The sequence below is a fragment of the Macaca fascicularis genome, chromosome 20, assembly GCF_037993035.2.
Source record: "Macaca fascicularis isolate 582-1 chromosome 20, T2T-MFA8v1.1".
Classification (NCBI taxonomy): domain Eukaryota; kingdom Metazoa; phylum Chordata; class Mammalia; order Primates; family Cercopithecidae; genus Macaca; species Macaca fascicularis.
In genome coordinates this window covers 22451201-22475869 of record NC_088394.1, presented here as the reverse complement: position 1 = coordinate 22475869, position 24669 = coordinate 22451201, and the positions used below count along the sequence as shown (strand labels likewise).

The following is a 24669-nucleotide window of genomic DNA, read 5'->3' as shown; positions in this document are numbered from 1 at the left end:
TCTCCTGTGAGTTTTCAAAATGGTTAACTAGCTAATACTTGGGTTGGGTTTCGGGCCTAACAACTGCCTTTTGCATTTTCTTGTCTTAGGAAAAAGGGTCAAGCAACCACAACCTGCTGGCTGCACCTCGAGCAGCACTGACTCGGCTTAACCAGCAGGCCCATCAGCTGGCTTTCGATTCCGTGTTCCTGCGCATCAAACAACAGCTCTTGCTCATTTCCAAGATGGACGTGAGTTTCGCACTGACCGCATCAATTTCCCCCGGGTCCTGCCTCCAACTCAAGCATATTGAGTGTGGGCTTAACCCTCTCTGTTCCAAGAGTTTTGGGAAGATCCCGCTTTAACTCTCCCAAGCCGGAAAGAGCCACTTTCCAATTTCACCTCATTGCTTAACATGAATTTCTTATCTTTATTGTAGTTACTCTGATACTTTATTCACAGACGGTTCTCAGGATTATTAAAATTGCTTGATTAACTTTCCCCATTTGGAGCAGTGGAGAAGTAAGAGAGATTATGTGCCCCTTCGTAGGTTAGACCAGGTCAGAAGAGCTAATTGTCTTTTGAGATTGAATTATTTTCACACCACGCGAAACATTTCTGGAGAATTGGTTCTGGAACTTTACTCAGGGGAGTGCCTTATCAGAATGGATCTTGTGTTTTTGAGGGGGCTTTGGAGGGCTCTGTTCCTTTCTTTCCTTGATACCTTTTCTGTTTGGCTGTTTCTACAATCGACTCACCTTCCTTTCCTTACACCCTCTTCTCTTTTCTGGTTGCCCAAATTATTTTTCAAGGCATTGCCTATTAATTCTATTTTCTTTCCCTTGCTCCAGATCTTGTTACTTTCCTTTTGGATTACTGGGCAGTACAGTCCCCTGGTTAATGTATCTTACTGACCCTTCAAGGTCATTTGGATTCCAGTTATGGGCCTTTAATAACCAAGAGATCTTTTTACAAAATGACAAGAACTCATCTGGCAATATCAAACGTGCTCTGCTTTCTGCCACCGTCTAGAAAGCCTGCAAGGCTGGGATTCCAGGGCTCCTGCATGGTCTCAGTCAGGCCTCACCCCCTCACTGGAAGTCAGGATTCCCATCCGCTTTAAAAGGACTCAGTTAAACGACATGATCATGAGGTTCCTTCCACCCTTGAAGTTTGTGATTTTCACTCTTTATGATTTTTCTGTGCATAATGCCATGAGATCTATTTCAATCAGATTTTGTATTAGTAGGGCAGAAGGGGATATAAAGTGGAGGAGAGATGTAGCAGAAATGAGGCGGGTGCCATCACGTGGCTGAGTTATTCCTTCCTCTCTGAGCCTCCGTTTCCTCATCTGTGTAATGGGGATACAGTAATTCTCATATAGATTGGTGAGGATTAAGTAAGATTTTGTATATTGATAGAATTTAGTATCGCACTGGCTACAGAGTAGATGTATAATAAGTGGTAGTTTTCTTCCTTTCTGTGATTCTCATTTTTTAGGAAGAATGACTTACTTGATTTTTTTAAAATAAAAATTGTATAGGTATTTATTTTTAGAAACTCAAGCAATACAAGAAAAAAAAAAAATCTAATAAATACCTTCAAGATCCCACCATCGAGAAATAATCAGTGTCAGCAATTTGATGTCCAGCAACCCAGACATCTCTCTCTGCATGCCTATACATGGTAAAGGCTGAGTGGCCATCAGCAGACAGATCTATAGGAAGAAATGGAATTATACTATAGTGCTGTTTTTAAGAAAAACAAGATATGCACAATATAATTTTATTTGAATTTAACCAGAAAAAAAGAGACACTAAATGAAACGAAAGGAATTATTGAACTTGAGACATTTTTCTTTTCTTTTTTTTCCTTTTTTTTTTTTTCCAAGACTGAGTCTCACTCTGTCACCCGGGCTGGAGTGCAGTGGCATGATCTTGGCTCACTATAACCTCTGCCTCCTGGGTTCAAGCGATCCTCCTGCCTCAGCCTCCCGAGTAGCTGGGAGTACAGGCACCTGCCACCACTCCGGGCTAATTTTTGTACTTTTTGGTAGAGATGGGGTTTCGCCAGGTTGCCCAGGCTGGTCTTGAACTCCTGACCTCAAGTGATCCACCCACTTCGGACTCCCAAAGTACTGGGATTACAGGCATGAACCACCAAGCCTGGTCGAGATTTTTTTTTCTTCTCCACAAAAGATACTCATTTCCCAGAAGCTCTCTCCAAGGTTATGAAAAAAAGATTATGAAAACTATGAAGAGATTGGAGTTGCCATTGCTTTTTGTTAATCCTGTTTCCGTTGCGGACAGATACTGATACATATGATCCATTGAAAGACGAGGGGATTAGCTTTCCTTGTCTCTCTCCTGTCCCCTCCCCAGCCTCCAGATTGGGTTGTTTGTATTATTTTTATTTTGTCAAAGCTGACGGTACTGACTTTCTGTTCTGAAACCTCAGTGCTTCCCGGTTTAGTTCTACATTTAAACACGGCTGGTGCTTCCCCCGTCCTTTTCCCCCTACTTCTGCATTCCAGAGTTCATTATGATGGAGTTCCTGGGTGCTTGCTCCTACCTTTTCGTTCCGGCTTCACCGCAGCACCCCGGGCCCTTGGGAATGGGCGCAGGTGGCTTTGGAGATTAGGAGGAGCGCTCCGAGAGCGCCAGCACACAATACCAAGGCAAACACTCCGGCCTTAAGGATTTGAAAATTAAACCCTGGTCATCAAATGTTTGTTTTCAGCATTTGCTGGTAAATTCTATTGCCCTTTTATATTCCAAGACTACAAACCAACGCTTTATTTGATTTCAAAATAGATTATTGAAGTGTACCTATTTTACCTGGTGACAGATGGATAGAAAAGCTCATTTGAAGGATGCTTTAAATAAATTTTGAACAATTAAAAAATGACCTGCAGCATTTCCCTATTGCCCTCAAGTGACATTCTCTGCTGCTTTCCCTCCCCCTCCCTTTTTTTTTTCGAGACAAAGTCTCACTCTGTTGCCCAGGCTGGAGTGCAGTGGTGTGATCTCTACTCACTGCAACCTCCGCCTCCTGGGTTCAAACACTTCTCATGCCTCAGCCTCCCGAGTATCTGGGACTACAGGCGAGCGTCACCACACCCGGCTAATTTTTGTATTTTTAGTAGAGATGGGGTTTCACCATGTTGGCCAGGCTGGTCTCAAACTCCTGGCTTCAAGTAATCTGCCTGCCTCAGCCTCTCAAAGTGTTGGGATTACAGGCGTGAGCCACCGCACCCAGCCCTCTGCTGCTTTTTAAGCACCCCCTATTTCAAACCACTCTGTCTTGCCCTTCTTCCAAACTTCTTTCCCACTCTGGCTGTTCTTTCCTTCTCTCCTCCGCCTGTTCATGTTTTGAACAGGCTCCTCCTGCCTCCTCTCTGAGGCCTTTCCTGGGGCCTCCAGGCTGCAGTCCCTGGGATGGATGGCGGCATTGCTTGTCTTCGCCCTGCACATCAGTACCTGCTCTTGGTCTCCTGGAAGCAATTGCTTCTCCCCACACTCTGCTTCCCAGCCTGTCAGCATCTCAGCTCCCTGCTGCACCCCTTTGCCAACAAACCACCAAGGATTGCTGTCCTTTCCTTTTCTCTGTGTCCCCTACCTGTTTCCACGGGGGGTTCTCATCATCTCTGTTTATGAGCTTGCCACCTGCCCCCCACCCCAATTTTCTGCAGAGCTGCTGTATTTACCTTCACAAACTTTGTTTTGGTTTTATCTCTCCTCATTCAAAACCCTCCCCAGGGTAAGTCTGATTGTCTGTTTTTAGAAACCTTTTCACGCATACGCAGTAGGGAGAAGAGTATAAGGAACTCCATATACTCATCACCTGCTCCTAGCCATCCTGTTTCGTACATACCCCCTCATCTGAAATAGGACTCTAAAAATAATCACAGTACCACAATCAACCCTGAAAAAGAAAAAGAAAAGGAATTCCTAATGTCATCAGTGTTCAAATTTCCAGTTGATTTATAAATGGCATAATTTATTTTAACCCTTTGAGTCAGGATCTAGGATCCAGGATCCTGCACACTGAGATTTATTGGGATGTCTTTTGTGTCTTTTTTGAATGGTAAGTTTCCTCTCTCTCTCTCTTTCTTTTTCCCTTGCAATTTACTTGTTGAAGGTAAAGCCTTTACTTAGCCTGGTGTTTAAAGCTGTGCCTTCTCCCTGCAGCCTCTTTCTGCCTCTGTGTACCACATACCTCCTATGGCCAGCCGCTTCTCTCGTCGCCCTGAGCTCTTGCTCCTTGCCTCCAACACTGAGAGCTCTAGAAGTGGGAGGCAGCACTCATGTGTCTGCAGGGGGAAGAGAGGAGGGCCCAGAACAGGATGGGAGGTGTGGGGGTGTACAGGGTGGGAGTATGTAGGGGGGCCTTGCTTCCCCAAGTAGCTCCCTTCTAGAGAGCAAGGAGCAAATCTTACATTTCTTTGTCTCTTCTCTGCAAAGCCTAGCACAAGACACTCGACGTCCTGGGTACTTGGTAAATGTGGATGGTTGGCGTGTGCCTTCTTGGTGGATTGGGAGTTAGCTGGAAAAAAAAGTAGGCTCTTTTGAGACAAAAGAGCATTCTCAGGCAAGAACAAAGAGTCTAGAAAACTGTAGGACAGGGGTTGGGGGCACCTGGGGTGGGGAAGAAAAGAGCTCATTTACATCAAAGAAAATGAGACCTAATCGAGTGGGCGCTAGAGACCATGGGGAGGGCTGCCGAGGCTGAGCCTGGGCTGGGAGCCCAGGGGTGTACGTGGTCATTCCTTTCCCGGAATGCTACTTAAAGGATCAGGCAACCGGATCCGGCATCAGGTGGCTGCAGACAGCAGTTCCTACATGACCGCCAGAGTCACTCCCAGAGTTCAGCCAGAAAGGGCCTTGTGTTCCAGGCTGGCTTTAGAGTGGCTCAGGTTGGAGGTAAGAAGCGAGATTTCTGTGTGAAGGTGTGCCACGCTGAAGTCTGTGAGCACATGTGCACGGGTCCTTTCCCCAACTCTGTACAGACTGCTGGCAAGACTCCCACAGCAACACGGAAGACGTATTCACTCCAAATGGCAAGAAACGCATGGTGGTGCCGAGGTTCTTCTCACACAGGGGGACCACAGAGAGGCCAGAGGGGCAGCTGTTGGGGTTTGGAAGTGCCATCCCATCCCCGTCCCTCTGAGTTCTGATCAGTTGAGAAACAGATCCAGAAGGTGGTGAGAAATAAAGCAGCAGCTTTTGTTGAGATAAAGCAGTATTGCCAATGAGGCTTGGCTCTTCCTGCAGCCAGAAAGGCTTCTTAGGCCTCCCTCCCAGATCAGGGATTGACACGTGGCCTCTGTGGGGGACCTCAGGGAGCCCTGTTCTCCTTAGTGTGCTAAGGACCCATGAAGCAGTGAGGCTGCCTGCACCCAGCACCTCTCTACACAGTGGCCCCGCTACGCAGAGAAACTTGGACCAAAAATATCCGACTTTCTCCTGTCACAATCTCAGCGAGATAAATAAAAGGGATCAGTTCCCACCCCACAGTTCAGCCAGTGTGGCAGTTCCTGTTTTATGGACCTGCAGGAATGCAGAGAGAGAAACCATTGCCTCTGTTTGGCGGGCTTCCAGGTGAAGCTTTAAAGAAGGGAAGCCCCTGCCTGCTGAGTGGTGAAGGCTCCAGCGGTCAGTTCTGACCAAAGATGGTGCCTCTGGGGAAGGCCACATTCTTCTTTGTGTATTTCTGGGTGGCGTCTTCACGGCTGCCCGGCTGCTAGGTACTGATTGTGTCCTCTCCTTCCACCCCTAGAGCTGGAACACAGCTGGCATCGGAGAAACCCTCACGGATGACCTGCCTGCCTTTAGTCTCACCCCTCTCGAGTACATCAGCAACGTAAGAGCTTCTGTGTGCTTCTCCGGGATAGTCCAAGCCTTTCAGACCTTCCTTGTCTTTTGATTCTTGCCCTTATAGATAGTCATTTCCTCATAGGTGTTATCTGACCCTTTTGGATAGCCTGTGCTTTAGGGTAGTCTGCACCCAGATCCTGGACTTTAAGAAGATGCAACAGAGCCACATGGCGATTCCAGACCCCGGCACATTCTCACCCCTTCACCATCTCCCTATATGAGATGTGGCCACTACCTAAGGGTGCCAGAGTTGAGAGTCTAATAGGAAATCCTGACTTGGGAAGTCAAGAGGCAGGTGGCCACATTCTTCTCTGTGGCTTTCAGAAGAGTAGTGTGTGTTTGTGGTTGTGAATTCAAATTCAGGCAGCTTTTAGTGATCACCTACCATGTGCCAGGCTCTGTGCGGAGTGCTTTCATGTTTAACTTCATAGTAACAAACAAATCTCTTCGGAAGAATTGCAGTTATAGAGACTGAATATTAAAAGAGAACAGAATAAACCATGCAGGGGAGTGGGGGCACGTGGAATCCTTGCTGCCCTCCCCATTCACCCCTGGGAATTGACAGTCACCCAGACACCTGCATACAGCCTTTCTTTCTGTTCCTTCCTGCAGTCTAGCTCAGGTGCTCTTAAATGTCAGTGCACACAAGAAACACTACAGAGGAGTAATATGTGCCAAACCACACTCACCTCACACAATGGGAGATTTCTGGGATTTTTCAAGGTGATTTCTGCCTTACGCTCTTGCCTTAGAATCCAACCCCTATGTGTAAGTTGTGACTCTGCTGAAATAATTAGAAGGGAATTTTAAAAGTATTATAAATATTAGGCTGGGCCTGGTGGCTCATGCTTATAGTCACAGCACTTTGGGAGGTGGAGGCAAGAGAATTGCTTGAGCCCAAAAGTTTGAAACCAGTCTGGGCAACATAGGGAGACCCCACCTCTACAAAAAAGTAAAAAATTCTCCAGGCATGGTGGTGTGTCCTGTGGTCCCAGCTACTTGGGGTGCTGAGGTGGGAGGATCGCTTGAGCCCAGGAGGTCAAGGCTGCAGTGAGCTGTGATTGCACCCCTGCACTCCAGCCTGGGCGACACAGCAACCCCCTGCCTCAGGAAAAAAAAAAAGTACATGTTGTATAATTGCAAGAAGTGCATGGCAGTCCCACTGGCAGGCAGTGAGGTGGCTGGCTCTCTGCTCTCTGTTCATTTGGGGCAATATCAAGTCTAAAACAACAGTCATTTCCCTTCTATTTCCCAGGGCACCTGATACCCTCTACTGATGAAACTGTTAAGATGTGGGTTGGTCTTTACAACCCATGGGAATAATCTGATTTTATTTTTATTGATTTATTTATTTATTATTGAGATGGAGTCTCGCTTTGTCACCCAGGCTGGAGTGCAGTGGCACTATCTTGGCTCACTGCAACTTTCACCTCCTGGATTCAAGTGATTCTCCTTCAAGTGATTCTCCTGCCTCAGCCTTCCGAGTAGCTGGGATTACAGGCGCCCACCACCACACCTGGCTAATTTTTGTATTTTTAGTAGAGACGGGGTTTCACCATGTTGACCAGGCTGGTCTCAAACTCCTGACCTCAAGTGATCCGCCCACCTTGGCCTCCCAAAGTGCTGAGTTTATAGGCATGAGCCACCGTGCCTGGCTGAATGATCTGATTTTAGAACGGAGATAGTATGCTTGCAATCTAAATTGATTCAGAAAATGATGGTGCTGGATGGGACCTGAGAGGCTGCCAAGTTGATTCTAAGGTTGAATAAACTGGGGTCTAGAAAGGGAAGGAGGGCTAGGAGGAGTTTCCAGGCCTAGGCCCTTCCCTGCCTGCTGCTGTCCTCCTGGGTTGTACGGAGGCTGATGACCTGAACCCAGGAAAGAAAAGGAACACCTAATTGAACACGTACTGTGTGCAAGGACAGTGCCAGGTTGGTTAGTGGCTGGGCCAGATCGTGTCTGTGAGACAGGTGTGGCAGCCCTCCTTCACAGTGGGAGTAGGGCTGGGAGGAAGCAGCGACTTACCCAGTGGCTGCTCTGTTAGGACACCAGCTGCTTTACGTGCATAGCACATGTATTAATTCTACCCTCACCACAACCTTTTGAAGTAATATGAGGTCATCCTCATTTCAGCAATGATGATCCAAGGTCCTGACAGATTAAAGTTGCCCAGGTTCTCACAGTGGTAGAGCCAGAACTCCAACCCAAGTCTGTCTGGCCTCAAAACTTTTCATTTTTCCCAAGTCACTGAGTTAACTCAACTAGAATATCAAGAAATATTGATTGCATATGTGAGAACAGTAGACAAATATCCACAGGTGGGATAATAAGCAGCCCTTTCCATGTTGATTTCCATATTGATTTCCAAAGAGTGAATAGAGCCAAGACCCCTGAGAGAAACCTGCCCCGTGAGATCCATCTAGGAACCCCAGCAGTCCCTACAGTCTAAGGCTAATTGATTGAAGTTAGAGGTGTCAGATTGTTGAAATTTTTCACCTAAATGATACTTTGCCTTATTGGTGAAAGCCCTCACCCACACAGAATCATGTGAGCATTGTAAAGAGATGAAATAGGAGAAAATGCTTTGAAATTTTAAAACAATGTATATGCAAGGTAAAGCTGAGTCTGTGCACTTAGCCAAAAGCTTATGGCTACAGATGAAAGGTATACCAAATATAGGAGTATGTCTGGGGTCTTTGTATATAGTAGGTGTTCAGGAAGGGCTTGTTGAGAGGAATTATTATAGTGTGGAGAAATTCCAACACCAGAAATCAGCATCCTTCTCTTCCCCTAGCCTTGGGGAAAAATGATGAATTTGTTAATACTTCAGGCTGAAATTTACAGTAGTTGTTATTAGTGAGGTAAGTGGCCACTTGCTTACTTTGGGTGAAAGATTATACTGAGTACATCAAAGAAAAAAATGATTTATTTTACCATCTGTGTATCTCTTACAAAGGGACACCAGGCCGGGCGTGGTGGCTTACGCCTGTAATCCCAGCACTTTGGGAGGCCGAGGCGGGCAGATCACCTGAGGTCAGGAGTTGGAGACCAGCCTGGCCAACGTGGTGAAACCCCGTCTCTACTGAAAATACAAAAATATTTAGCCAGGTGTGATGGTAGGCACTTGTAATCCCAGCTACTCGGGAGGCTGAGGCAGGAAAATTGCTTGAACCCAGGAGGCGGAGGTTGCAGTGAGCCAAGATTGCACCATTGCACTGCAGCCTGGGCAACAAGAGCAAAACTCTGTCTCAAAAAAAAAAAAAAAGAAAGGGACACCAAACTAATCATGAATGTTTACACTCACACAGCCAAACCATATTGAATGTTTAGAAACAAGGGCATGATCATCCTGTAGTTCTCTGGGCTGGGTAGATTTTTGAGTCTCTGTTAACTTCTGGACACCACACCCTGAAAGGAGCCCGCTGTTACGTAGACATGTGTGAGGCCAGACTGAGAAGATCTTGCTTCGATAGTCCTCTGACTTTTAGCTTACAGAATTAATTATCAGTGGCAGGAATGTCATGGAATGAATATGTAGCCAGAAAAAAAAAAGCAACAACAGGCTCAAAGACCTTTTAAAAACATATATTATCTTTTTGAAACCTGAAAAGTCAGCCCTCTTATTTTGAAACAAAACGTATACTTAACCTTAATGAATGATAATAGAAATAGGAAACAAATGATTGAATGAATGATAAAAACAATGAATGATAATAGAAATAGGAAATAGTGGTCTGAAATACACTCTTGGCATCACATGGGTATCTGACAAACACATAACCAAGACTGCTAATTGTGGGCATGTTCTAAATGTCTTTTAGGACAATTGCAAATGACCTTTTGCAATTCCCCACCAGCCAGGGTTTTGTCTATCTTTAGTTTCAAGAGTTTATATTATGAAAACAATATAGTTTTTTCTTCAAATTAATTTATAGTTATAAATGGCTTTTTTTCCAAACAGAATTCCTTTCTTCTTCTGGTTAAATTATCTAGGAGGGAGAGAATCAGATCCAAATCCAGAAGACAGGATTTTTTTTTTTTTGAGAGAGAGTCTCTTTTTTTTTTTTTTTTGAGACAGAGTCTGCCCAGGCTGCAGTGCAATGGCATTATCTCGGCTCACTGCAACCTCTGCCCCTGCCGAGTTTGAGTGATTTTCCTGCCTCAGTCTCCCGAGTAGCTGGGATTACAGGCGCCTGCCACCATGCCCGGCTAATTTTTGTACTTTTAGTAGGACAAGGCTTCACCATGTTGGCCAGGCTGGTCTTGAACTCCTGACCTCAGGTGATCCATCCACCTCGGCCTCCCAAGGTGCTGGGATTACAGGCATGAGCCACTGCGTCTGGCCTCAGAAGACAGGATTTGAATTCTTGCTTGGCCTCACACTTTCTGAGACTGGTATCTTATTGGTTTTTCACCTATGAACAGTAATAATATATTTATAGAGTGCTTCAAATTTTACAAAGCATTTTGATATCCATTAGTTCATTTGAGATAGAGATTGTGTTGAATGCATTTCAAAAATATTGGGGCCATTATAAGAAGGACGAATCTGGCCGGGCACGGTGGCTCAAGCCTGTAATCCCAGCACTTTGGGAGGCCGAGACGGGTGGATCACGAGGTCAGGAGATCGAGACCATCCTGGCTAACATGGTGAAACCCTGTCTCTACTAAAAAATACAAAAAAAAAACTAGCCGGGCGAGGTGGCGGCGCCTGTAGTACCAGCTACTCGGGTGGCTGAGGCAGCAGAATGGCGTGAACCCGGGAGGCAGAGCTTGCAGTGAGCTGAGATCCGGCCACTGCACTCCAGCCTGGGAGATAGAGCGAGACTCCGTCTCAAAAAAAAAAAAAAAAAAAAAAAAAAAAAAAAAAAAAAAAAGGATGAATCTATAATCTATATGCAAACTACCAGTGATTCTTTTTTAGGGTACTGCCATAACAAGCATCACCACATACTAGAAAGATCAGACTTGGGATCACCCGAGGTCTAGCAATTTTGTCTCTCTGCCTTTACACAAATGTACCCATAAAGTAATAACCCATATGTATCAATGTCAGGCTAACAGCACTTTCTTTTGTTTCAGATCGGGCAGTACATCATGTCCCTCCCCCTGAATCTTGAGCCATTTGTGACTCAGGAGGACTCTGCCTTAGAGTTGGCATTGCACGCTGGAAAGCTGCCATTTCCTCCTGAGCAGGGTAAGCGGGGATGGTTTCTGGCGATGTTACAAGTCAAGTTGTCAGTTTCCAGGGTAGAAACCCCAGATGACACCTTATCCTTGGGCTCGTTTGTCACCAAGCCCTGTTTTTTTTTTTTAAACCTTCTAACTTGTACTTTTTGTACAGATGCCACATCTATAACAATATCACAACTTGAAAAAATCTATAAGCACATCCCACTGTGGAACACACTGGTATTTCCACTTTCGCTTGTGCCCTCTGGCTCTGCTCTGTAAGCAGATGGTATTTTGTGTGTAACTTTATATTCTGTATTATTATTATTATTATTATTATTATCATTATTGAGACAGAGTCTTGCTGTGTCACCCAGGCTGGAGTGTTGTGGCACGATCTCAACTCACTGCAACCTCCGCCTCCCGGGTTCAAGCAATTCTCCTGCCTCAGCCTCCTGAGTAGCTGGGACTATAGGCACGCACCACCATGCCTGGCTAAGTTTTGTATTTTTAGCAGAGACGGGGTTTCGCCTTGTTGGCCGGGCTGGTCTCAAACTTCTGACCTCAAATGATCCGCCCATCTCAGCCTCCCAAAGTGCTGGGATTACAGGCATGAGCTACTGCACCTGGCCCTAAGATGTAACTGTTCTCGGTTTCCTGTGTTTCCCATTGAGGCCGGAAGCTTCCTGGCACTTTGGTGCATTCAAGCAGCTACTGCAGGCCAGGTCACCCAGCAGGTTCTGCGTTTTCCTTGGTGACCTCCTTTTCTTTTCAGGGGATGAATTGCCCGAGCTGGACAACATGGCTGACAACTGGCTGGGCTCGATCGCCAGAGCCACGATGCAGACCTACTGCGATGCGATCCTGCAGATCCCCGAGCTGAGCCCGCACTCTGCCAAGCAGCTGGCCACCGACATCGGTGGGTCCTCAGGGGACAGGCGGTGGCAGGGACAACTCTTGCCCACTGCATCTGTCAGTTTCTCCTTTGCCCTCCAGGAATCTCATCCCAAGTCTCCCCTTAGCTTCAGCTGTGGATTTGGCTCTGAAGCTGGTTGCAAATTCAGATTCTGCAGGCCCCGCCCCAGAGATTCTGACTTAGCAAGGCTGGGTTGAAGCTCAGACATCTGTGTTTTCAAAGAGGACTTGAGAACCATTGAGGGGAGCTTCAGTGAGATAAGCTTCAGCAAGTCCTGCAGCCTGGCCTCACCTGGCCTGCTCCATTTGTACCATAATTCCCAACCCGTGTTTAATGAGCTCTTACTGCATACCAGGCATGCCTGGCGCTGGACCAAACACTCGCACCCATCATCTTATGAAATTCCAAACTCCCCTATGAGGTGGGTGCTCTCTTCTCCATCATACCGATAGGGAACAGAGGCCCAGGGCGGTTGCATAACAAGGCTACGTGGCCAGGATCACTCTGTGGTCTCCATCCAGATAGCATCCTGCCTCCCAAGTCAGTGGGCGTGTCCCCTCTGCTCCTGCCTGCCCTCTTCACTGGAGGGCCTCACTGCCCAGGTGTGCTCTGAGCGTGGGGCTACTACTGGCAGGTAGCAGGGAATCTCCCCAGTCTCTTGATACCATTCCATTGCCTTGCCTGCTCTTTAGCATAACACAGCTCTTGGGGTGGTCAGGAGAGTGGGTGGTAGACGCCTGAAAGATCAGCTCCCTGGGGACCCAGCCAGAGCTTCGTCCTCAGTGACCACAGGGCTGAGCCAGGCTCAACCGGCTTCTGGCTCTTGTTTTGCAGAAGAAGAACTAGAAGGGAGGTGCTTTTCTCCGGGTCCCAGAGCTGTTAGTGGTGGAGCCAGGCCTGGGATCCAGCTGTCCTGAGTTCCTGACCCCTGCTCATTTCATAGTCAGCTCTCCGCACTTACCAGAGGCATAGGCAGCCTTTTGGCTGCTTCCCATCAGAGAAAGATGAGAGAATTCAGTTGCGTGTTGGTGTTACCTGTCAGTACAGGCAGCAGCAGGGGAAGAACTGGAACTAGTAAGTGGAGTGAGATCTAGGGATTGCCCCTCAGTTTAGTTGTTCTTGTTATTCCTCCCTGTTAAGCTCCCCCTGCAGATTCATTTCTTCACTCATTCAGCATTGCTCCAGCATCTGTGGGCCAGCCGTAGTTCTAGGAGATAGAGACAACAGAGCTTTAGGCAGCTCCCATGCTTACTGAGCTCACACTGTAAGGATGTGAGGTTAGGGGCAGGGAAGGTAAGGCTAGTATATGAAACTGACAGGGTGTAAGGTGATAGAGTTGGTGAGGTCTGTGGCAAAGCATGCACACCCGAAAGACATTCAAATTAAGCGTGAGCACAAACAGAACAAAAAACACTGTAGGCCAAAGAAAAGTGTCCTAGGAGACTGTGGGCCTGCTGTTTGCAGCTCTTGGCTGACAGTCAAGTGAAGCTCACGGTTTTATGGATAAACTTGTAAAGGAGTAGGTACCTGCCTGGCGGCACCTTTGCTGGGAAGCAGCTCTTCCTGAGTCAACCAGGACAGAGTAGGCACCTCCTCCCTGCCCTGCCCTGCCCTGCCCTGAGTTGGGCCTCAAAAAGACAACACAGGGGGCCAGGCACCATGGCTCGTGCCTGTAAACCCAGCACTTTGGGAGGCCGAGGCAGGAGGATTGCTTGAGCCTAGGAGTTTGAGGCCAGCCTGGGCAACATAGCGAGACCCTGTCTCTACAAAATGTTTAAAAAAAATTTTAAAAAAAAGACACAGGGAAGGTTGAGGCCTTGCCTGGAGTTCCACTGTAGTCAGGGAGAAGACATGAACCCAAGATCAGAAAGTAGACAGGGGGGCTGGGCTCAGTGGCTCACGCCTGTAATCCCAGCACTTTGGGAGGCCGAGGTAGGTGAATCACGTCAGGTCAGAAGTTTGAGACCAGCCTGGCCAATATGGCGAAACCCTGTCTCTACTAAAAATACAAAAAATTAGCTGGGCATGGTGGTGGGTGACTGTAATCCCATCTACTCGGGAGGCTGAGGCAGGAGAATTGCTTGAACCCGGGAGGCGGAAGTTGCAGCGAGCTGAGATCGCGCTGTTGCACTCCAGCCTGGGCAACAAGAGTGAAACTCCGTCTCGCAAAAGGAAACAAAAAAAACAAGAAAGTAGCCAGGGGTGTACTGGGTGGTGCTGTCTTTCCAAGCATGAACTGGGAGGAGCTGGAGAAGGCTTTGCAAGGCTTCCCTTGGGTTGGGTTGCACTGCCCAGGATGGAGGGAAAGGCAGCGTTGATCTACTGATGACCTGTGACACATTGGGTGCTCTCATGTTCGTTTCCCGCTTCATGCCCTATCCATGCTGCCTGATGGGTGGTAACTGTGTGGACAGATGGAAGCAGAGACTCAGGGACGTGGAAGGGCTTCTCTTGAGGTCACACCTGGCTGCACCTGGTTTGCTCCCCCATGCTGACAGTGTCGCCCAAGCTTGCCTGGTGTTTAGAACCACTGGGGTCGGCTGGGCACAGTGGCTCAAGCCTGTAATCCCAGCACTTTGGGAGGCCGAGACGGGTGGATCACGAGGTCAGGAGATCGAGACCATCCTGGCTAACATGGTGAAACCCTGTCTCTACTAAAAAAAAAAAAATACAAAAAACTAGCCAGGCGTGGTGGCGGGCGCCTGTAGTCCCAACTACTCGGGAGGCTGAGGCAGGAGAATGGCGTAAACCCAGGAGGTGGAGCTTGCAGTGATCTGAGATCCGGCCACTGCACTCCAGCCTGGGCGACAGAGTGAGACTCCGTCTCAAAAAAAAAAAAAAAAAAGAACCACTGGGGTCACTTTGTAGAATGACAGAACCCTAGAATCCTCTCTTGGGATGCTCGTCGACCTAGTCTGGGGGTAGGCTCAGAAATCTGTATCTGGCTGTATCCCCAGGGCCTCAGGGGTCATCTGGGAAATGTGGAAACCTGCATTATACCAGGGTCCCACCCTGGACACTGTCCTTGTCTTCACTTCGGGGTTCTGACGGGAGGTCTTTGGTAGCTGCTTAGACAAGCTCGTGTGTCTCCTGACCCTCTGGGTTTCCCAAGTGGTCGGTGGATACGTTAGGGTCCAGGGCTGGGAACCCAGGAGTCCCCAGAACAGAGCTTTGGGTGAGGTCAGCTGGTCCTTCAGACTGGTGCTGAAGGCGGGTGTGTGCATGGGAGTGTGGATGTGAGAGTGTGTGTGCATGTGAGTGTGGATATGTGTGTGCGGGTGTGGATGAGAGTGATGTTGGTTAGTTCTTTATTAGAGTTCCTAGACTCAAGCCAAGCTCACAGTCTAGTCTGACACTGTGGGAAGAACCTGGCGAGTAAAGGGTACTACCTATTGAGGGCAGGGTGGGCGCCCCGCATCTAGGGACTTGGCAGGGCGGCTTCTCTGTTTCGTATTCAGCGGAGGCCTTGTGGGGCTCTCTCGTGCTTGGTGCTGAGTCTGTGGAGCTCTGTCTTTCTCCTCTCCGCCCCCACAGACTATCTGATCAACGTGATGGACGCCCTGGGCCTGCAGCCGTCCCGCACCCTCCAGCACATCGTGACACTCCTGAAGACCAGGCCTGAGGACTATAGACAGGTCAGCAAAGGCCTGCCCCGTCGCCTGGCCACCACTGTGGCCACCATGCGGAGTGTGAATTACTGACCCCACCGCACACCCGACCACCAAGAGAGCCAGGGGTGCTGTTCTGTGACTCGCCAGCACAGATTTGCTCAGAAACTCTGCCCAATCTTGGGCAAAGTTACTTGAAAAAGACTTAATTCAGCCATGCACAGTGGCTCACACCTGTAATCCCAGCACTTTGGGAGGCCAAGGCAGGCGGATCACGAGGTCAGGAGTTCGAGACCAGCCTGACCAACATGGTGAAACCCCATCTCTACTAAAAATACAAAAATTAATGATAGAGTGAGACTCTGTCTCAAAAAAAAAAAAAAAAAAAAAAAGGCCTTGGTTCATTTGTATAATCAAAAAGGAGTTATAAATTAAAGATGTATTATTTATCAGAGAAGACTTTTTAGATAATTTTTTAAAGGATCAGATCTTGAAAATGGAATAAATAACTACTGTGAAATGCAAGAAGACTGTTTCCTTCCTTCTTTTTTTTTCCCACCCTCACTCTTTCACCCAGACTGGAGTGCGGTGGTGTGATCTCGGCTCACTGCAGCCTCTGCCTCCTGGGCTCAAGTGATTCTCCCCCTTCAGCCTCCCGAGTAGCTGAGATTACAGGCACCCACCACCACACCCGGCTAATTTTTGTATTTTTAGTAGAGACAGGGTTTTGCTGTGTTGGCCAGGCTGGTCTCCAACTCCTGACCTTAAGTGATCTGCCTGCCTCGGCCTCCCAAAGTGCTGGGATTACAGGTGTGAGCCAGCGCACCCAGCCTCTTCCTTCTTCAATGCATTTTTTAGTGCTTCCCACATGCCTGCCGTGCTGTGTGCACTGGGGATGTCTGGGGATACGGGTCCTGCCCTGTAGCTTATGCTCGGTGGGAGAGGGAGGGAGGGAGAAGAAGGTAAATAGGGGTAATTTCGGAGGTAAGTGCTAGCGGAAAAGCGGGTGTCAGGGTGGAAGCTGGCACTGCATAAAGTGGGCAGCCCAATAGTCTTGATTGACGTTGATCAGAGAGTCTGTTACAGAGTAAGAGCCATGTGGCGGAGAGTGAAGGAAGAGGCGCGTTCAGGCCCAGGGAGTGGTGCAGACTGGGCCCTGAGGCATGTCCAAGGGCAGCTCGGGCAGGAGAGGAGGGGCTACATGGAGGAAAGGGGAAAGCAGTATCCCTGGAGAAACTGGGGGCCACATCATATGGGGGCTCATCAGCCATGGTAAGGAATTTGGCTTTCACTTTTTTCCTTTTTTTTTTTTAAGACAAGTTTTCACTCTGTCACCCAGGCTGGAGTGCGGTGGCACAATTGAAGCTCACTGCAGCCTTGAACTCTTGGGCTCAAGTGATTCCCTGCCTCAGCCCGTTAAGTAGCTGGGACCGCAGATGGGGACCACCATACCTGGCTAATTTTTAAAAACATTTTTTGTAGGAACGGGATCTTGCTTTGTTGCCCAGGGTGGTCTCGAACTCCTAGGCCCAAGTGATTCTCCTGCCTTGGCCTTCCAAAGTGCTAGGACTACAGGCGTGAGCCACTGTGCCTGGCCCACATTTTTTCTTTTTTAAAATGTATGGTGTATGAACTTCAGCGTTTTTCATTAATAGCGTCTATCTGTTAAGATTATATTTGGCTATAAGTAATGGAATAACGTAATTTGAGTGACTTAAACAGAAATTAATTTTTCTTGATAACAGGAAGTAAAAAGTGGCTGGGCACGGTGGCTCTCGCCTGTAATTCCAGCACTTTGGGAGGCTGAGGCAGGCGGATCGCCTGAGGTCAGGAGTTGGAGACCAGCCTGGCCAACATGGCAAAACCCTGTCTCTACTAAAAATACAAAAATTAGCTGGGCATGGTGGTGCATGCCTGCAATCCCAGCTACTCTGGAGGCTGAGGCAGAAGAATTGCTTGAACCTAGGAGGCGGAGGTTGCAGTGAACCCAGATCGTGCCACAGCACTGAAGCCTGTGTGACAGAGTGAGACTCCATCTCAAAAAAAAAAAAAAAAAAAAAAAACGTGGTGGCTACAAGCACTGATGTAGTGGCTGGTTGGAGTCAGGCCCAAGGCCAGCCTTTCTGTGATTTGAAACTTTGCCCCATGTGCTGGAGGCCTCATCGTGGAAGGTGACTCTTGCAACTGTAGGTGCTGCATCTGCATTCAGGGAAGAAGAGAGCAGAGATGGTAGAGCAGCAATTCTGGCCCTTCTATCAGGCAAGTGGCAGCTTCCCTGAAGCCCTGGCCAACCTTCTAGCCCTCACTGGCCATTTCTCAGTCATGGGGCGTCCCCGCTACAAAGGAGGTGGGAAAGCCCAGGCTGGCTTCTACCAGCATTTCTCAGCCTTGGCTATGGACGTTTTGGGCTGGACAGCTGTGTGTTTGACGGTGTTCTGTGCAGTACAGGTCATTTACCTTTCCTGACCCACTAGGTGCCAGTAATATTTTCCTAGTTGTGAAGCCAAAAATGTCTCCAGAAATTTCCTCCAGTTGAGAAACACTGACTTAGACCAATCAGGACTTACAGCCTGAGCTGGGCTTATTGACTGCCTTGATTGGGTTTCTGTTAACAAGAAAGAAAGGGGATGGCAGTGGTGTCTGTCACAGGGGCTGTCATTGGAATCGAGCCCTGCCTGGATCTCAGGGGCTGGGCTGAGCTCTGCCTCTCTCTGGGGTATCTCACTTAAACCTCACCACAGACTGGGCATGGTGGTTCACGCCTGTAATCCTAGAGCTTTGGGAGGCTGAGGTGGGAGGATCACTTGGGGCCACGAGTTTGAGACCAGTCTGGCCAACATAGTGAGACCCTGTCTCTACAAAAAAAAATCAACAGCCTGCTGTGGTGTGCACCTGTGGTTTCAGCTACTCGGGAGGCTGAGGCGGGAGGATTGCTTGTGCTTGGGAGTTTGAGGCTACAGTGAGCCAAGATTGCACCACTACACTCCAGCCTGGGTGACAGAGCAAGACTCATCTCTACATAAAATTTTTAAAAATTATCTGGGTTTGGTGGTGGGCACCTGTAGTCCCAGCTACTCAAGAGGGTGAGACAGGAGGCTCAGTAGAGCCCAGGAATTGGAGCTTGCAATGAACTATGATCTCAACACTGCCCTCCAGCCTGGGTGACAGTGAGACCCTGTGTCAATCAATATATAAATAAATAAACAGACCTCACTTGAGCCTTGGGAGGCAGGGAGTCTTATCCGCAGTATGGCGAGGTTTAAGGACTTTCCTAGAGCCACTCAACTACCATGTGGCAGGGCCAGAGTTCAGAGTGAGCCTGGTGACCGTGGTACCTGTACTCCTGCCTGGCTGCCAGGCAACCTTCCTCCTGTGGGACACGGTGGGCACGTGGCAGGACACGTCATCCCAGCGGGCAGGCAGGTCACCCAGGCCAGCCCTCTGGAGTGACCCTGCCATGCCCAAAGGCTTTTTTTTTTTTTTTTTTTTGAGATGGAGTCTTGTTCTATTGCCCAGGCTGGAGTGCAGTGGGGTGATGTCAGCTCACTGCAACTTCCGCCTCCTGGGTTCAAGTGATTCTCGTGCCTCAGTCCCCCAAGTAGCTGGGATTACAGGCACATGCCACCATGTCTGGCTAATTTTTGTATTTTTAGTAGAGACGGCGTTTCATCGTGTTGGCTAGGCTGGTCTTGAACTCCTGACCTCAGGTGACTTGCCTGCCTTGGCCTCCCAAAGTGCTGGGGTTACAGGCATTAAGCCACTGCAGCCAGCCTCCAAGGCCATTCTTGAACCAGCCCCACTGGGCTGCCAGGGCCCGTGTCCCACCGGCTCTGTCCTCACAGGGCTTCCCACACATGCCATCCTCACATCCTCAGAACCAGTTTGGCTGGCCCCGACAGCATCTGCTTCAAACCCACACGAAGAAAAATATTTTGGTTTCTCATGTGGTGGATCACAGGCTGTTCCTGGCAGGTTTGAGCCTGGCTATTGCCTCGAAGAAACGAGAGCCAGAAACCTGGAAGGTGACACGTGCTGCTCGAAAGTGGAAGTGGAAGCTTTGTGGTGAGCTTTGTGCTGGGCTCATGAGAGCTACTAGGCTGTGGAGTGGGACAGGCTTGGGCTTCATTCAACGCTTCGCCACCTCCCAGCTGCTGTGTGACCTTAGAAAAGTCACCTCACCTCTTCGAGCCTCATTTCCTAATCTGGAAACTGAGAGTCAAAATGGTACCTAACTCAGGGTTATTTGAAGAGCCACCGAAATGCAGTGGTGGTAGCCACATGTACACAATGTTAATTTCTTTCTTTTTTTTTTGGAGACAGAGTCTCACTTTGTGGCCCAGGCTGGAGTGCAGTGGCGTGATCTTGGCTCACTGCAACCTCTGCCTCCCAGGTTCAAGCGATTCCCTGCCTCAGCCTCCCGAGCAGCTGGGATTACAGGCATGTGCCACCATGTCTGGCTAATTTTTGTATTTTAGCAGAGATGGGATTTCACCATGTTGACCAGACTGGTCTTGAACTCCTGACCCCTAGTGATTCGCCCACCTCAGCCTCCCAAAGTGCTGGGATTACAGGCATGGGCCACTGCTCCCAGCCCACAGTGTTAATTTCATAGTCGTCTGGCATCTGTAACCCACCTTCCTTTTTGGGGTAGAGTTAGGATTTACAGAATGCTGTTTTCTGGGCAATTTGGTCTCTGCAGCCTAAGTTTCCAGCCGTAAAAAAGGAATCTCAGAGTAGGAGCAGGACAGCATTTCTCTCCGCTAGATCCAGAGGGCAGGGGAATGACTTTTAGCAATGAGGCCATTGCACCACGGCCTGGCCCTCACGGCCCCCTGAGAGCAGGGATGGCAAGGTGATGCTCACCCCCAGCCTGGTCCTGACCTCACAATCTACAGGCAGCTCCAAGACGTCTCTGAACAGGACCTCTCACAGGTGTCTGTAAAGGGCCGCCCTCCATAGATTCACTCAGGGCCGGCCAGGCAGTGTCTCCATCCATTCCCTGTTGCCGTGGCCTGTTCAGGATGATCATGGGCCCTGGGCGGGTCCAAATGAGCCTCATTCCTGGGGCTATTGCTGGGAAAATGTGCAGGAAGAGCCTTCTTCCCCCTGGAGTTGCTGTGCTGAGGGGACAGGGCTGCAACTGCAGGTGTAAAGAGATATTCAGAAAGAACAGCACATGGAGGAAACCTTTCTAAGAAGGACAGCAACATAGAATCACCTGATGGGGCCAGGCGTGGTGGCTCACGCTTGTAATCTCAGCACTTTGGGAGGCCGAGGCTGGTGGATCGCGTGAAACAGGAGTTCAAGACCAGCCTGGACTACATGGGAAGACCCTGTCTCTCCAAAAAATACAAAAATTAGCCGGGCGTGGTGGTGCATGCCTGTAGTCCCAGCTACTCAGGGAGGCTGAGGTGGGAGGATTGCTTGAGCCCGGGAGGTTCAGACTGCAGTGAGCCGTGATCGTGCCACTGCACCGCAGCCTGGGCAACAGAGTGAGACCCTGTCTCAAAACAAGAAAAAAAGAAACCTTAGGCCAGGCATGGTGGCTCACGCCTGTAATCCTAGCACTTTGGGAGGCCGAGGTGAGTGGATCACCTGGGGTCAGGAGTTCGAGACCAGCCTGGCCAACATAGTGAAATGCCGTCTCTACTAAAACATAAAAATTAGCCAGGCATGGTGGTGGGCAGCTGTAATCTCAGCTACTCAGGAAGCTGAGGCAGGAGACTCGCTTGAATCCAGGACGCAGAGGTTGCAGTGAACTGAGATCGCGCCACTGCATGCCAGCCTGGGCAACAAAAGCAAAACTCCATCTCAGAAAAAAGAAAAAAGAAACCCCAGATCTGGGCGAGCCCGTGCATACAGCCGTGCCTGAAACCCTTTTCCTACAAGAGCTAATGAATTCCCTTTGTAGCTTAAACCTGTTCAAATTGACATGTGACTGAAGAGCTGCCACGCGGGCTAGATAATAATGCCCCCTACCTTCAAATGAGAGAATAGATACGAAAGCTCTGGGCTCCTGTAAGGGACTGGTATTGTTATGACCATTGGCACCCAAAGGGTGAGGCTGGGGTCTCAGCTTTGTCACTTACAAACCTTGAGTACCTTACTTCACTTCTTAAGCCTCAGTGTACTTACCTGTGCAATGGGATGCTATTGTACTATTTCTCAGTGGTTATGAGAATGAAATAAGATTTAAAAAGTTCTTGGCATGGTGCCTGGCATATGATAAGTACTTGATCCAATGTAGTCCTTGTTTAATGACAACAAATGGTAACAGTGAGTGTGGCCACAACTACTACTGCTAGTAATAAAAGCAGTAATCACAGTAGTGAGGGTGGTAACCACCAAGAGTGGTGGGCCCAGCCTGCGGACTAGCCAGGTGCCAGGCTGGGAAACCCGGTTTCCTACTCAGCCCTCCCTACTCAGCCCCTAGCAACGTTGCCTTTGACTGAGGTGGCACCGACTCTGTGGCACCTCCTTCTTCCAACAGGTGCCATCCTGAGCACTTGGAGGCCAGCTTGTTTACCCTCCAGACCAAGGGATGCAGGTGACGTAGGCCAGGAAGGCTGGGCCCTCAGAGGCTTAGGCTTTAAGCCAGCCTCTCCTTCATCACCAGGGGCCTGGTGGGTGATAGCAGGGTGCTGCAGTGCTGTGTGTGCACCTGCCAGACCATACTCTTCTTTGGGGACAGCTCCCTGATCTCTCTTTGGGGACCTTAAGATTCTGGGGGACTATATTTGGCAATTAAAAATACAAATAAAAAAATTAAAATTAAAATTTAATTTAAAAAAATTAGCCAGGCATGGTAGGGCACACCTGTAATTCCAGCTGCTTAGGAGGCTGAAGTGGGAGGATGGCTTGAGCCCAAGAGTTTGAGGCTACAGTGAGCTATGATCATGCCATTGCACTCCCACCTGGGCGACCCTGTGCCACCATGACACCCCATCTCTATAAAAATATATATGTATAAAATGCTCAAGAAAAACAACAAATGATTTATTTGTATGTGTCTCCAGTATTGTATGGATGTACATATACTAAAAAATCAGTTTTTCAGCCGGGGTCGGTGGCTCACGCCTGTAATCCCAGCACTTCGAGAGGCTGAGGTGGGAGGATCACCTGAGGTCAGGAGTTTGAGACCAGCCTGGCCAACATGGTGAAACCCCGTCTATTAAAAATACAAAAATTAGCTGGGCGTGGTGGCATGCACCTGTAATTCCAACTACTCAGGAGGCTGAGGCACGAGAATCACTTGAACCCAGGAGGCAGAGGTTGCAGTGAGCCGAGATCGCGCCACTGTACTCCAGCCTGGGTGACGAGAGCGAGACTCCATCTCAAAAAAATAATAATAAAAATTCAGTTTGTATATCTGAAATTCAAATTCAACCAAGCAGCCTGATTGTTATCTGGCAACCCTGGGAACTGTGCCCCCGCCACCCTTGGACCATGTGATTCTCCTGGGGGCCAAACTGGCTTCAGGTCTGGGCAGATGAATTCAGGTGTGACCAATCAGAGCAGCTTATCTAGCTGGCCACACTGACTGGGTCAGAGATGGGCGCACAACCCAGGCAGGGGCTAATGAGTGTTGGCCTGGGAGCTGGCAGTGGAAGGAGGGGCTTGAGACCCTTTCCCTTAAACCAATTTTGGTCTCTCTCAAGCCATTACGGATGCCCTTCTGCCATCAGGGCACCCCGGCTGCCCAGTCAAATGAAGAACACAGCTGGACTCAGTGTTTTCTGCGTTTATTTTCTAGAGTAAATTAGGTGCCACCTGGCAGGGTCCCCACACCTGATGCCCTTCCATCTCTCCACCACCCCTGCCCCAGAGGCCAGCCAAGGCCCGGAAGGAGAAGACCATATGGCCCGCCTGCCTGTTCCTCTCTGGGGTGGACGGAGACTGGCACTGGGAGGGAAGTGGTCTGCCACCAGGAGAAGGTGTTCTGAGGGGTCTCCAGGGCCTGGCCGGGACCAGGATCAGGACAGGTAGGGACAAGGGTAGGAACCAGGTGAAGATACAACTAATTCCTGCATCCTGCACCAGCACCATGATCCTACGGAGCCCTTGGCCAGGAACGGGCCAGTTGCTGCTGGCCTCTCTGTTGAAGGACACAAGCTCTGGCCTGGAGAGCTACCCTCTCCACCCTTTGGAGAGGGCACCATAGAGTGAGGCCTTGGGCAACAGTCTCGGCTGCTCAGTGAGTTCAAGCCACTGGGGTGGGCAGGGGCAGGGTTAGATGGCATCACCCTCACTGTCAGACTCGATGACGTCCAGTGGCTGCAGACGCAGGGAGTCATAGTTGGGGGGCGGGGTGCCCGGGATGGGCAGGGCCTGCTCACTGGGGTAGGGCCCGGTGTTGGGGCTGCGGGGGGCCGTGTCAGGCTGGTAGCCGAAGTTGATGTGGGCCTCCACCAGCTCAGCCACCGTGGGCGGTGGGCCGGAGTAGCTGGCTTGGGCTCGCCGCTGCCGGAGGCTCTTGGCCAAGGCCACCAGCTTGATGATGGTGATCCACACAAAGTCGATGATGATCTCCCCAAACTCGATGAGGCACAGCACAGAGCCCCCCATCCAGAAGCCAAATTGGCCACCCAGATTCGAGAGCAGCCAGACGAGCTGTGGGGAACGGGGAGCTGGGGTGGGCTCAGGCCACACATTCTTGCCTCTAGCCCAGACTCACAGGTTCCTGGGAGGTGATTCTTGGGTGGGAATGGGAGGCGGTGACCATCTTGGCCCAGGGGAATAACTTGGGACTGCTTTGGGGATCTCCTAATCCCTCCATAGGGCTCAGAACCCTTCCCCCTCCCTCAGGGTGCAGGGGTCAGGGCAGGGCAGCTCTGGGGTATCAGGAGCCTCCTAAACTCACGTTATTGGCTGCTGATTCTTCAATGGTGCGATAGTTAAATTCTTGGAAGTAGATGTTGAGCTTGACAATTCCCTTCCTGCAGGAGGCAGCGAGAAGGGCCAGGACTAATGTATCCCCCTTCCAGACAGACAGACAGACACATGCGTGTACATAGACACATGCACACACATACATATGCACACACACCCACATGTATGCACACACACCCGCATGTATGCACACACGTATGCACCCACATGCACCCACACACCCATGCA

General features: G+C 49.4%; 2 protein-coding genes across 3 annotated transcripts in view; one reads left to right on the top strand and one right to left on the bottom strand.

The window, feature by feature from the left end:
- COG7 (component of oligomeric golgi complex 7) overlaps positions 1–16077 on the top strand; it is a 66770-nt gene extending 50693 nt beyond the window's left edge. For both annotated transcript variants that reach the window (XM_005591462.5, XM_074028152.1), the window contains 5 exons: positions 90–230; positions 5758–5841; positions 10939–11053; positions 11804–11947; positions 15479–16077. In XM_005591462.5, the coding sequence (XP_005591519.3) occupies positions 90–230; positions 5758–5841; positions 10939–11053; positions 11804–11947; positions 15479–15645 (651 nt within the window). In that variant the 3' untranslated portion in view covers positions 15646–16077. The remainder of the gene's footprint in view (positions 1–89; positions 231–5757; positions 5842–10938; positions 11054–11803; positions 11948–15478) is intronic.
- A 7201-nt stretch (positions 16078–23278) lies between these two features.
- The window catches only part of SCNN1B (sodium channel epithelial 1 subunit beta), an 88350-nt gene continuing 86959 nt past the window's right edge, over positions 23279–24669 (bottom strand). Inside the window, exons 12-13 of the mRNA XM_005591460.4 lie at positions 24413–24488; positions 23279–24162 (exon numbers count right to left, since the gene is read on the bottom strand). Coding sequence (XP_005591517.3) covers positions 23782–24162; positions 24413–24488 — 457 coding nt within the window. The 3' untranslated portion in view covers positions 23279–23781. The remainder of the gene's footprint in view (positions 24163–24412; positions 24489–24669) is intronic.